The following is a 12,768-nucleotide window of genomic DNA, read 5'->3' as shown; positions in this document are numbered from 1 at the left end:
TCCTATCTTGACGTTTCAGACAAGTCATGGTGTCTGATAGAAACAGTTCAAAAAAGGCAAGCATACAATAGATACATTACGGAATTGGAAACTGGTCACTGCAACCATACCGTAGAGTTTCACTTCATCGTCTGAATGAGCATCGCCTTGCCTAGGTGGACCCCAGAAGAGAAAGAGAAGCCGATTCAGCGGTGTAAGTATGCGCTTCCCAAATAGGTAGGCAGGTATGTGGGGCAGGCAGCTGTCGCCGAAGCAGGCATGAGAACCCGACGCCGCGTTTCCATGGGTCCCGGCTACGAATGGCGAGTGATAAGCGTGATGTTATTAATAAATAATCCGCTTTCTTTTGATTACCTCTGTAGATAATTTGAGACTGCTCTAGAATTAATGGCATTCGTGCAACTCAGATGCTTTGGAGATAGACATGGCTCATATCCAACGCACACTGCGCAGACGTAATGAGAGTACCACCTGATAATTGACTCATTATTGCAACGACGTATTCAAAATCCTATTTCTGGGAATTTTACAGAGATATCTGGCGAATATTTATATGTTCAGACCAAATGTCGATTGCATTGACTTGGCCATAAAGGCAGACATCTTATGACGGGAGCGGCTCATCACGACCGTGTTCAACTCTGATTGCAGGCAACCCCAAGTCCGGAGCAATATTCCTAGCGGGATGTTTTCACTGGTTCTTAACGCGAACAAAGTGTTCGGAAATATCAGGCTCAGTCCGCTTGAAATAAAAAGGATATTCCCCAGAAAGGGAGGTGGCGGTCGATGGTCCTACCGTCATAATGACATGAGGAGGATGGCGCTGTTTATTATCACGGGTCGCTGTTGGTAGGTCTGCTATTCGCCCGGTATAGATGAATACGCCAGCAGTTCCAGCAATAGGGGGACAATTGACCCCCGGTGCTTCTAAGACATAGACGTCAACTCGACTATTATCCTTCATTATCACTGGACTGCGCCGCATGACAGCGTCAAATCCTACATCTAGGCAACCACATCTAGCACACAACCTGGAAGCTTTAAAGTGGATATGAGTCCCCCAAAGCCTAAGATACTCCCAATTTACCGACAACTCTCACGCCATCATGCCAACGTCAATGATTTCGCAAGTTGCTCTCGTCAACATTGGGCCCTTGACGACAACATGGACCGCGCCCTCAGCATGCGCGACGATAAAGCATTCTCCATATTTGGCTCAATCTTACGCGGCCGCGGCTGGCATACCTTTTTGGGCAGAGGATTGTGCCTCCCTGACGGATGACCCTTTCAACGAATGTGTACCATCGGCTACGAAGATGAACGAGGAGTGGGCCTCGCGAAAGGATAACCCTATGAGACGACGTGGTCTATTACCACTCACCCGGCAATATCTGTCCTTCAAATTGGACAACTGTGGGCGTTGCTGCCAGAGGCGATGGGACATCTTACAGCCTAAGCGGCACATATGCCGATCCGACGTTCACTCTCATCCAGTCTGATAGCACGACAACACACATCGTAACTCAGTCAGGAGCGAGACCTGGTATACAGCCAGCAGCCAACATGTTCATGTCCGCGATCGAGCCTCACGAAACCGCTGTAGCCTGCTGCCCAAGGTACGTTGCACCCGTTGCCGATGGATACGCAGGATGACAATGGTGGACAAGCATTGTGTACTAACGCAAGATCCTCAGCGGATTCACGGCAAAGGCTCTCGGGTTGGGGTGCTTCTCTTACATCCCACGAGAACTGTACACTGCAACCATTCTCGACAACGACATATACACCCTCATTGACAACACATACACATATCACGGCCGCACGGTCAGTGGCCAATTCCCATCTGCGACTGCGTCTACCATGACCCGGCACATCGAAGTTGAAACCATCGAGTCTGATGAAAGCTCGAGTTTCATTGGTATCGCTGTGACAGCAGGGGTGACGTAGTAAACAGGGCACAGAATACGGGATCCGGAAATGGGGGGATGCAGGCACAGCCACAGGCCAAGCTGGTTCTACAGGAACACCGAATGCCGCAACATTGACAAAAACGAGAGGCTTAGGTTTTTCCCTCATCTGGCTACTGCTGTTGCTGTCTTAACTCAAGCTTACCTTAGTGTGGGGCTATAAGTAGCTAAGACATATAACTAATTAGCTTAAGACTAGGAATAATAGCTTAGTTAATAAGGCTATAATAATATAGGTAGGTATCTAAATTTAAGTAGTAACTCTTATAGTATAGAACAGGGGATAATGATACCAGGGGTATTATTACTGAAGCTTTTGCTTTGTGCCACACTTATCGGCCTTATCGGCCGTGGCGGGGTGGCTGCCGTCGGTCAGCCACAGCCTATCGTAGCTCCCTATCGTGGCTCCTTGCCCTTCTTGGTACGTATTATACAGATACATTTGAGACGTCCTGGCAAGGTTGCTCTCGTTGGGAAGCAGTTGCAAGCCGCAAAGGCGGTCGCTGATGTTTTTTTTTTTTTTTTTTTTTTTTTTTTTTTTTGATAGGTCTTGTTTTTACCAGCTGGGCATTCCCACGAAATTGCAAATCGATGCCCCTCCTGGGACTGGAATAGAAACTTTGCACCTTGTACTCAACCCTGAAGCAATTTATTGAGCCGGCTAAAGATTCCGGTTGGCCCAAATTCAGGGTTTGGTCTGTGTTCTCCGGTATCTCTATTGGCCAAGGGCTGACAGACCCGAAGGACCGCCAGCACAGTAAGTATATAAAGGGCCTTCTCCGCTGACCCAGGCTCTCTCTGTCCTCTTTCCATCCTCTTTTGCTTTTTTCGTTTTTGAGTCAGTTCTCCGCAATCTCGCCATAGGTCTACATTTTGTTGAAATTACCGGCCGTTCACCGCTGAAAGAAGGTGGAATATCTACAGACAATGGGCTGTAAGTGACCTAAACATGTTGATTGATTTGACAGACGAGGCAGGGGAATCAATTCCTAACCTGAAGCTATCAACATAGTCCTCACTGCAAGCGAGAGCTTTTCACACAGCACCGTCATCCAAGGCGTCGTCAGCAAAGAACAGGCCCTCAAGGCCCTTCAAGACCACGCGTTCTTACTCTCCCAAGACAGTCTGGCTGTCTCCCATAAGGAGGTCGACACCCCTAACAACATCAATGATGCCGACAGCCGTGCTGAGCCCGCTGGTCAAGCCAAGTTCTATGAACAGACCTTTACCGTTCCCGGAATCATAGCACGTCTTCTGCCCGGAATGGGTCACACCACAAATCAGTGGCGAATGGAGAATACTCGGGATGGATTGGTCACGCACATGACAGGTGCACTGAATGTATCCGTCGACAGGGAGTTTGTGTTGACGCCCAAAAGGGATGCGGGCGATATGGAAAATTGGACGCTTTTGGACAGGGGCACAATTCAGTGCTCCAAACTCATGATGGGGCCGATGAAGAAAAGGCTGGATGACCAATGGCAAGGTATCCATCGTGCATACGTGAACAAGATGGGTGCAGAAGTTGGAACGCAGGCCTGAGCCTGGTTGAGGTTGAATTCATTTGTCATTCATGAAATCTAGGTAGCTTGAAACTGTGTTCCCAACACTGAGAGCAACAGAGAGGCATGACGAGACAGCTTGTCCATGATCTCGGCCCTGCAGAGTGTGAATTATAAAGGATACAATACTAATCCAACCAAAAAGAAGCATGGATATGCAATTTGCCGCGGAGAGACAGAGAGGGGAAACTAAAATGACCGAATCCAGAAAATCTAAAACTCAACTGATGAACCCTTCATTAACGCCGATTTTGAACCCAGTCCTTATATGCCGCCTCACTGGCACCCATCATCCACGGGAAACCCGAGCGCTTCAGCACCCCCAGCCAGATCTGCGGGGGCACCATCTTGAACCTGCCCATGTTGGCCTGGATCTCGGGGCGCAGCACGAGCTGATGCAACTGGTCCACCTTCCACACGCGGTACGATCCCACGATGTTTGTGTACGCGACGTGTGGCAGGGCGGGCTCACACGTACGCTCTGCCGTCTCTTCGTCGGGGTCGGCATGGAATGGTAAATCCCTCGCAACGGCATCGCAGATCCGGTCTGCAACCTCGTGGACAGACACGAGATCAAACCATCCCGACCACGCATACCCGCCGTGGTCGAGCATAGTCATGCTCTCGACGCTCGCCGCCGCCATAGCAGCGGCAATGTCCTCGGGCAACTCATCACCAAACGTTGACGCCGGGTCTTCCCCGGCGCACCGCACAGTGCGGTAGATGCGTACGGGGACTCCGAGACCAGCCTCGGAAGAATCAGTTTCCCCCGGGCCTCCGGCGGCGGCCCGCTCCAGCATGCGCTCGGCGGCCCATTTTGTCGCGATGTAGCCGTCGGCGCCGAGCGCGGGGGGTATGTGCTCGGCGGCGGTCATCTCGAGCGGCGCGTGCGTGGCCGGGAAGACGCCGCCGCTGGACACGAAGTGGACGGGGATGTGCCGCCGGCCCGCGAGGCGCAGCAGGGCGTGTGTGGGATCCAGGTTCATGGGGCGCAGCACGGCGTAGGTCTCCCAGGATAGACGAGCGGCGCCGGCGTGAATAATGGCTGCTGCAGTGGTGGCAAGACGGGCGAGGGTGTCGGGAGTGAGCCCCAGGTCCGGTTGGGTCAGGTCGCCGGGGTGGATTATGACCCTGTCTGCTGCGTCTGCTCCCGCGGTGATGCTGCTGTTTGCAAGGAGCGCCTGGAGCTTTTGAGGATCACGAACAGCAATGCAGTGAATCTTTGTGATGGCGGGATTCGACAGCAAGCGTGTGAGGATATATGGTCCCAGATGACCGGTTGCACCCGTCAGAATGATCTCCACATGACCTGACTTCATTTCCGTTTGAATAGTGACCTCTTCGCTGAAGGAGGCATTGACAAGTTCTCCCATACGCGGTGGAGTCGTCTCGGCTTCCCAGTCCAACGCCTGCACAGCCATCAACTCATCCACCTTGGCGGCTATTTCTGAGAGAATAACACACTGGTACAGATCACGCAGAGAGATGTTGACGCTGAGATCGGCTCGGATATGCGCTTGCACCTCTACAAGCATGAGTGAGTTGCCGCCCAGCATGAAAAAGTCCGAGGACGGGCTCAGAGGCGAAGGCAACGTCTCTCGGGGCAGCAAGCGCTCCCACACGGCCCCGATCCTGTTCTCGACATCTGTCAGCTCGTGGTGGCCAACGGCAGACCAGTCAGTGGCTGCGTCAGGCAACGGCATGGCCGCGATATATACGCGATCAATCTTTCCGTGCACCGTCATGGGTATGGTCGGCAACGGGATGAGTCTTGCGGGCTTCATGTATTGCGGGATGGGAAGTTTGTCCCGCAAACGCCTCAGGAAATCAACCTTTTCCATGTCTTCCGCTCTCTCTGGACCTTCGTTACCCTGTATGTTTTCGTGGCAGTCGTTGCCAGAGACAGCACTGGTAGCAAGAACGTGTGCCACGATAAAACTTGTGGCGGCGGTCTCGCCTCGAAGGGAGCAGACAGCCTCGGATACGGCGCCTTCTGAGAATCGCACGATGTTTGCCTCGACGTCCCGTAGGTCCAACCGTATCCCACGGAGCTTGACTTGCGTGTCGCCTGCGATCCTGCCATCGAACACCAGCTCGCCACGTTGGGTCAGATGGCCCCTGTCGCCAGTGCGGTAGAGTTTAGTCCAGCCATTCTTTACGTACTCTGGACTCGCCCAACTGTTCACCATGACGTTATTCGGTGGGTTTCTGGGGGACTTTTTCTGGCGAGTCTTCAGCCATGTGCGTGGCAGTGTCATTTATGGGATGAAGCTGGTGTTTGTGTCACTCACTGTTAGCTTCGTGATGGTATATATTCGAAGCGTTTATCGGGTTATCGAGCTTGCTCAGGGCTGGAACGGCTATCTCCTCACGCACGAAGTCTACTTCATTGCGCTGGACGCTGTCGTGATGGTAATTGCGGTAGCGATCTTTGTACCCTTGGATCCGGCAGTCATTTTGGGCCGTGAGGGACTGCCTGGCTTTTCGAAGAAGATGCGAGAGAAGAGGTCGGTAAGCAGTGGCGAGATGCCCGGTGAATAGCTACAGTTGCGGCAGTGGCAGCTCGCACATAGTTAAGAGTGTGTGACTGGAGGCAGGGGAGGGGGGCTTCCCAAAGTCAGACGTGCTGGTCAAAATTGCCTGCATAACTATCTGTGAGTTGGAATTGGTATACAATTCCCATAGTAGTTAAAGCAAGCCTATGCGTTCATGAATTTGAAGTACGTGGTTGTCATGGTGTTAGGCGTTTCCACACTGGCTGGTGCCGCTTTGATCCTCCCTTTGTGATCCTCAGTTTTACCATTGATTACGTCTTCAATGTTGGCTCGATATAACATGGTACGGAGACCTAGACTTGAGCACCTTCGCAAAACGAAACACGAAGAGGGATACGGATGATGGCTATGATAAATACAAGGACCCTCAAGTCAGCAGAAAGGAAGAAACACGTAGTAAATTGAAGAAGTCTTGCGCCCTTAAACACAACATTCTTCCGCAGATGATCAGTCATAATTGTTCGCAACTCATGTTCGCCCTAGCCATATAGTCACTCCGACCCCTATACTTTTAGACTATTTAACATGCGCCGAGAGATGTTTGTCCTTTGCAGTTAGCCGTAGTAGTCACCTTCGAACTCTCCTGTCCCTTCTGGACACCCTTGTACTCCTGGCACACCTTCGTAACCGCTGCGCCGCATGAGTTGGACACGGTGGACACGTCGCCGAAGTTGGAGTTGATGCCGGTGAGAAGCTTCACGTTGTTCGCTTTAACGTTCTCAATGACAACATTGCGAGGCCCTCCATTATTTGCGCAATTACCGCAAGCACGGTAAAGCCTGTTCGATCCTACCACGGTGAAGTCCTTGATCGTAACGGTCCCCTTGCCTTGATGCAGAATGACATTTTCGACTGCAGACTGTGCACCTCCTCCCTGGATGAGGATGTCGCCGTTTCCGACGAGCGTGATGGCATCTGTGTCATTTACGTCAACCCTCTGACCAATGATATGGTTCCTGAGTGTTGTTGAAAAGGAGCTTACCATCGCAAACCTTGCGAAACCAGACATTTTTCAGCGTGCAAGCACCTCTGCAGTGGATACCCTCTACTTGGCCAATGCCAATGATGGCGTTGCTGAGTGTCGCGCCGTCATCCAGGATGAAGACGGGATGGCCACCCGGTGTCTCGACGTCTGTCTCGCATGCGCGTCCTCGGTCGTATTCTTTGTTTTCCATGTCCTTCGAACCGGAAATCACGCTCGGCGCAGGGAGGGAGATGATGGAACCGCTCCTTGCTGGAATATTGAGAGTCTGCCCAGCGACGAGACTGGCAAGAACTGCAACGGGGAGGAACTTGGCAATGGCCATGGTCACCATGTTGAGGGAGTAGATCAAGTCTAGACAGTAGTTCCGGATATGCTCAATGATATTGAGGTAGAGCCATTTTCGAGTTGCTGGACTTTAGCAGCCACCCACTTAAATAATTAAAATCACAAGATGCCAGGTTGCCATTAGATGAGGTGAAAATAAGGAGGGCACCACGCATTCCCATTTTATTCCACCTCGTAGCTCGTATACGCTTGTTTGTTGAAAAGCTTGGCAATATGTGTAAGACGGTGTGAAGAGAAAAAACAATTTTCCGTGTGGGCTATTGCATCCCTTTGTTTCCTCGCGTTCCGTGGATTCCATACAAGTAGGGCGAAAGGCGAGGAGAATAAAAATGTTCCATCTAATGGCATACCACTTGATTCGTGGTTAAATACGGGGATGCATGCATGTCGAACTTGCGGACTAGAAGTCCGCTCTTGGGGGACTGTCCGACCATAATTATTCCACTCATCACCTTTAAAAGAAACAGGCTCCCCCGTTGATTTAGTGAAAACAAAAGCGATGCGATGATTTGAAACTTCTTGGCAAGGACCATTTGGAGATGCTGTCCCAATAGCGATCGTACCCCTTAATCCTAGAGGACCCCTGTTTTGTCATCCCACCAGTAGAACAGCGCGATCCACCGAATGGAACTTGATGTCAGATTCAGACGAGACTTATTCATTACCAAGACTTTCCAATACCTTGGCCGATGGCACAAAAAAGGTAGACCCCGTGACTGCTTTCGAAAAGTCCAATATTCTGTCATGCAGCCCGGGCGGATTGCCAATGAACATCCGCTCAAGCATCTTCTCCGTGACCCAGAGTTTCTTGGAGTACCCAATGAAGTAGGTGCCAAACTCCCCAGAAGCTGGAGATCCAAAAGGCATGTTATCCCTGAGGATGTCATGCTCGTTTCCGTCCTCGTCCTCGATGGTTGCTAGGCTCTTGTGAGACTGCTGGCGTCCATCCTCCGCGTCGTCTAGCTCTATGTTGTCCAATTTTGTCCGCCCAATGATGGCCTCCTGCTTCTCGGTAGACAAGCTGCGCCATGCCTTGATATCGTGGAGATACTTCTGCACCACGACGTAACTTCCCCCGGGTGCGGCCTCGGACTTGTCATCTTGTTCAGTGATGACAATAGCTTCAGAGACGTCTGAGCCAACGGGGTTAGCAGTGCCGTCGACGAACCCTAGCACATCGCGTGCATCAAAGTACCGAAACCCAACCGTCTCGTCTTCCGTCTTGACCGCATCGCCTAGCAAATCCATGAGTTGTCTCTCAAACTCGAAGGACATGTCTCTCCTCTCCGATCGGATGTGAAATAACAGGTCACCAGGTGTCGATACTGCAGTGTGTTTAACACCCCGGATCTCTTTAAATGGTCTCAACTCCGTCGGCCGGGGTAGTTGCGTGAACCCATCCCAGATTTTGCTGCCGATGCCGACGGTGCAAGAGAGATTGGCGCTCGGGTGGCGGGTCGAAATGTTCTTGGTGATGTCCGAGATACTTGAGACGGCAGATCGAATGTTCTTGAGGGCATCTGGTACATCTGTGGCCGATAAGACGAGAAAGGTGGCCGATTGTGTCAAGGGGGCTTCGACGGCTTGGGGATTCATTGTGGCCGATGAGCTGATGCTGTGGTGCAAAGAGAATGGGCGTTTACAGTTGACCGGTATCAGAGTCGTGCTCGCCGGGCGCGAATGCTTGAGTTTAGTGTGGGGTCGATTTAAGGACTTAGCGACCCGAATCGTTAGCATGTTGATGGGCTTCAAAACAGTTTACTTATTGCGGTCAACCACACAATATGTAATGGACATAAAAGGCCATTAGCAAGATGGATAGCAGGCGTGCAAATAGGGCGCGTTCACGGCATTGAAGACCTCGGGATGATGGGAACATCTGGCAAGGGTGAGAGTTCATGGGCAGCAAAAGCATCGCTCGGCGACTCTGTCACAGGCATCAAGAGTAAGCCTTCAGAACCAACCTCAGCATCAATCAATTGGCCACTGCTGCAGACTTCAGCGACAAGTCGGTATTTGCAGGGATACAGACAGCTAACTACGAGGGGCAGTCAAACCAATGGCAAGGCCTGTATTGCAGATGCGAGCTGTGCGATTTGCGATGCCGAAGCTTCTGCGCGGGATGAGGCGCGGAGTTTCGGGATCGATCCGGCGACCCACAACGGCAGACACCGAAGGCGCGTTTTCGGGAAGCCCGTTCACTGGCAGACGCTAGGGTCCCGATGTTGCCCCGGCCAAGGGAATGGAAGCTTGTTCTCGGCTTTACTCGAGGTGGCCTTGCCGCAGCCTGGACCAAAATATTTGCAGCTAGATGATCACGGAGATCGGCTGTTGGGGCAAGGTGTCCTTCGTTAGGGGGCTTCAGTGCGTTGCAGCGTGCTGGAATGAGGGCGATGGTTGTCAGCGCGACCAGTGTTTGGCAGTTATCAGTATGTCGATGATGTGTTCTACTCTTCATACATCATGTTTGAGCTTGATCAGAGTCACAATTTCATCATTCGATGCGAGGGGACTCCAGATTTCGCCACATTTTTTGGTTCATTGTTTTATTGTTTTTGTGTTCATGTTATAGCGCCCATATGACATGGACGCAGCTCCTCACGAAGGCCACCGCGAAGAAAAACTGGCATCATAGATCGGAGCCGGTTTACTCATCCTCGGCGTCTCTCGGATCGTGACTCTTCCAATACTTTTCATAATCATCCCAACTCTGAGATGGGAAAGCGAGCGGAACAGTGATTGGGGCAAATGGAATACCCTTGTCTGCGAACTCCTGAAGGCGGGCGTTGGTCTTCGGTCGGGTGTTGTTCACACTGTAAACCGAGATTCTATGGCAGGAGCTGGTGACATGCAGGCCCCAGTTCCATGCAGTGCGGACATCAGGCGGCTGGGTGTTGAGAGAATTGTCCCAGCAGCGACAGACAATTTCAATCCAGCCCTCAACATCGCAGGGCAGATCCATCTCCCAAGTTCTCCAGGTCCACTTGCGCTTCTTTGAGAGATTCTCAACTGGGACTGTGTACCAGTTAAAGCCTCCGTCAGACGAAAGCTCAACGCGCTCCGGCCAGCGTCCACCACCAGAGTAGGCCCATCCCTTGCAGCGGATCTTGCCGTTGTGGATGACGACCTGCTTGGTCCAGGGCGACATGATGGCCGAGCTGACTGGCATTTCTTGAATCTGGATGCCATCCGTGAGCTTGAAGTTGTGCTTGCCAACCTGCTGGGGGAAGTAGAGGTACTCCTGGCTCTGGACCGGCGCGCGAGTGGGGTTCTTGATGGCCTTGATGCGGTAAAGCCACTTCACGCTTCGAGCTCCGATGTAACCGAAGACGACGATGCGGAGGGGATATCCATGGATACGCGGGAGGACTTCGCCGTTCATCTCCCAGGCCAGCATGACCTCATTGGCCTTGACCTTGGACCAAGGAACACTAACGAGGTAGTTCATGGTCTTATCGTCTTTGAAGTAGGTGTCCGCGCCATAGAATTCGAGGTGCTTGGCTCCCTCAATGAGTCCACCACAAGCCTTGATCACCTTCTTGAGACTGATTCCGACGTATTTGGCAGTGCCGATCGCGCCCTCTGCCCAAGGAGCTTGGGGTACCTCGTCGCCCTGGCCGGGGTACTTCAGGATCTGCTCAATGCGTCGGGTTCCAGAACACTGCATTGTGATAGTCTTCTCCATGCGCGGGAACTTGGTCTCGTCCATGAGGTCGTCGAGAGTGAAAGACTTGGGGTTCGCGACGAGACCGTCCAGGAGGAAGCTGTAGTGTTCCTTATCGATAATTGGGATACCGCCGTGATTTCGCACGAAGTGTAGGGGGTTCGGGGTGATCTCCTTGTCGGTCACGAGGCGTTTTGGAGGTTCGCCATTGTAGGGAAACTGGAGAAGATGGAGCATGTCGGCGTGCTTCTCCTTGAGGACGATGTCCCAAGAGTCGTCGGGGATGCGAGAAAGAGCGCCGCCGACCGCCTTATGCCACATCTTCCAATGGGTACCAGGAAGCACAGGATTTGTCGCTGGGATCGGGCCAAGCTGGAACTCGGGATTGGGAGGGAACGTCTGCGAGGTCAAGATCTTGTGGGCGGCAGCCTTTTTCTCGGGATAGTTCTCCCACTCGACGAAGCTGTGCGGTTGAACTCCGTCAGCGATCGCAAAAGAATGTTTAATGGAAGAACATCATCATGACCGATTGCTGCTCACCCAGTCCACCCTTCACGCTCTTCATTAAAGAGCTTGTTAGGGTCACCGACACTCTTGATGGCGGCCTCATCTTTCGTCAGGTCACCAAAGATCTGAGGAGGAAGGGCGTTGGTCTGGGGTCCCGTCATGTCAAGGACAGGAAGCTCAGCCCCAGCCAGGCCCTGCTCAATCTTCCATTCATCGGGTCTGTTAGTGGTCTTCATGATGTATGAATGATCCTGCACGTATCAGCGTGAGAATAACATAAAATGATGGCGAGTGGTGAAAAGCTTCGCTTTATTATTATCCTACCTATGAGAGGGGTAGAGGAATGCTATGGGCCTGGTCTAAAACACTTTCCTGCGTGCCCTCCATGACGTCTACCAGGCCGAGCTCACCGATGGGACCCTATCGGTGTTCTGAGACCGAGCCGCTCGCTTCGCATACCAACTGGTTACCGCAGCTCCCAGCGAATCAACATTTGTAGCTGCACTAGCCCAATGGTAGCTGTCGGAGCTTAGACAAAGTTCGGCTTGGCCGACTTGAGATGAATAAGCGTGAACCCAACCAGATGAGAAGGTTTGTTTGATACGCAGCTACGGCACGGAAGCTCTTATCGCTGGTGGCCTTTGGTGTTGCTAACCCCGCTGCGTGGTTGCTGCCACTGCCTCTTGCAAGCTGTTGCAGTAGCAGGCTAACATGTGCTAACGCCAAAAATTGTGACATGTCTTGAACCTTACTGAGAGCTAGACGCTAAGCAAGGGGCTGCCGGGTTGATACCGGAGATCCGAGCGGGGGTTCGGCAAGACGGCGAGACGGGGAAGACAGGTGGCACGGGCTTCAGGTAGGTACACAGACGGCTTAGTTACAGTTAGTGGTCAATTCTGCACTTCAGGTTGTGGTTGCATAGATTTGAGCAACGGGGCCAATTTAGTCGTCACGTTTTGGTATGAACCAAGGCACTTATGCCTGGAGTTCTGCCACGTAGAGCGAAAACACTGGAATTCCGAGCGATACTTTGAGGGTTGGACGCGATTCATTCGTATCTTTGGGTACCAACCCGACTCATCTGGGTAGCATCGGATGTTCAAATATTGTTCGTTACCTTACATAGTAGTTAAATCCAAACTCGGTTTGTCCTGCCCCAAACGTAGTAGGAGAAGCGAAGATC

At 52.1% G+C, this 12,768-nt stretch overlaps 4 protein-coding genes across 4 annotated transcripts; all 4 read right to left on the bottom strand.

Annotated features, from left to right (window-relative positions):
- Positions 1 to 3,768: 3,768 nt before the first annotated feature.
- COL26b_012279 (putative secondary metabolism biosynthetic enzyme) lies at positions 3,769 to 5,787 on the bottom strand (the record flags this gene model as incomplete). Its single annotated transcript, XM_053184924.1, has 1 exon — positions 3,769 to 5,787. One exon carries the CDS (start codon positions 5,785 to 5,787, stop codon positions 3,769 to 3,771), a length of 2,019 nt encoding a protein of 672 aa, XP_053031115.1.
- Positions 5,788 to 6,604: 817 nt separating this feature from the next.
- COL26b_012278 (uncharacterized protein) lies at positions 6,605 to 7,400 on the bottom strand (the record flags this gene model as incomplete). Its single annotated transcript, XM_053184923.1, has 2 exons — positions 6,605 to 6,999; positions 7,067 to 7,400. The coding sequence occupies 2 exons, from the start codon at positions 7,398 to 7,400 to the stop codon at positions 6,605 to 6,607; spliced, it is 729 nt and encodes a 242-aa protein (XP_053031114.1).
- A 668-nt stretch (positions 7,401 to 8,068) lies between these two features.
- On the bottom strand, positions 8,069 to 9,010 carry COL26b_012277 (uncharacterized protein; the record flags this gene model as incomplete). Its single annotated transcript, XM_053184922.1, has 1 exon — positions 8,069 to 9,010. One exon carries the CDS (start codon positions 9,008 to 9,010, stop codon positions 8,069 to 8,071), a length of 942 nt encoding a protein of 313 aa, XP_053031113.1.
- Positions 9,011 to 10,061: 1,051 nt separating this feature from the next.
- COL26b_012276 (uncharacterized protein) lies at positions 10,062 to 11,821 on the bottom strand (the record flags this gene model as incomplete). Its single annotated transcript, XM_053184921.1, has 2 exons — positions 10,062 to 11,541; positions 11,619 to 11,821. The coding sequence occupies 2 exons, from the start codon at positions 11,819 to 11,821 to the stop codon at positions 10,062 to 10,064; spliced, it is 1,683 nt and encodes a 560-aa protein (XP_053031112.1).
- Between the last annotated feature and the right edge of the window lie 947 nt (positions 11,822 to 12,768).

Source organism: Colletotrichum chrysophilum, assembly GCF_026319265.1.
Source record: "Colletotrichum chrysophilum strain AFK26 chromosome Unknown scaffold_170, whole genome shotgun sequence".
NCBI lineage: Eukaryota > Fungi > Ascomycota > Sordariomycetes > Glomerellales > Glomerellaceae > Colletotrichum > Colletotrichum chrysophilum.
This window is presented reverse-complemented; position numbering and strand designations above follow the sequence as displayed.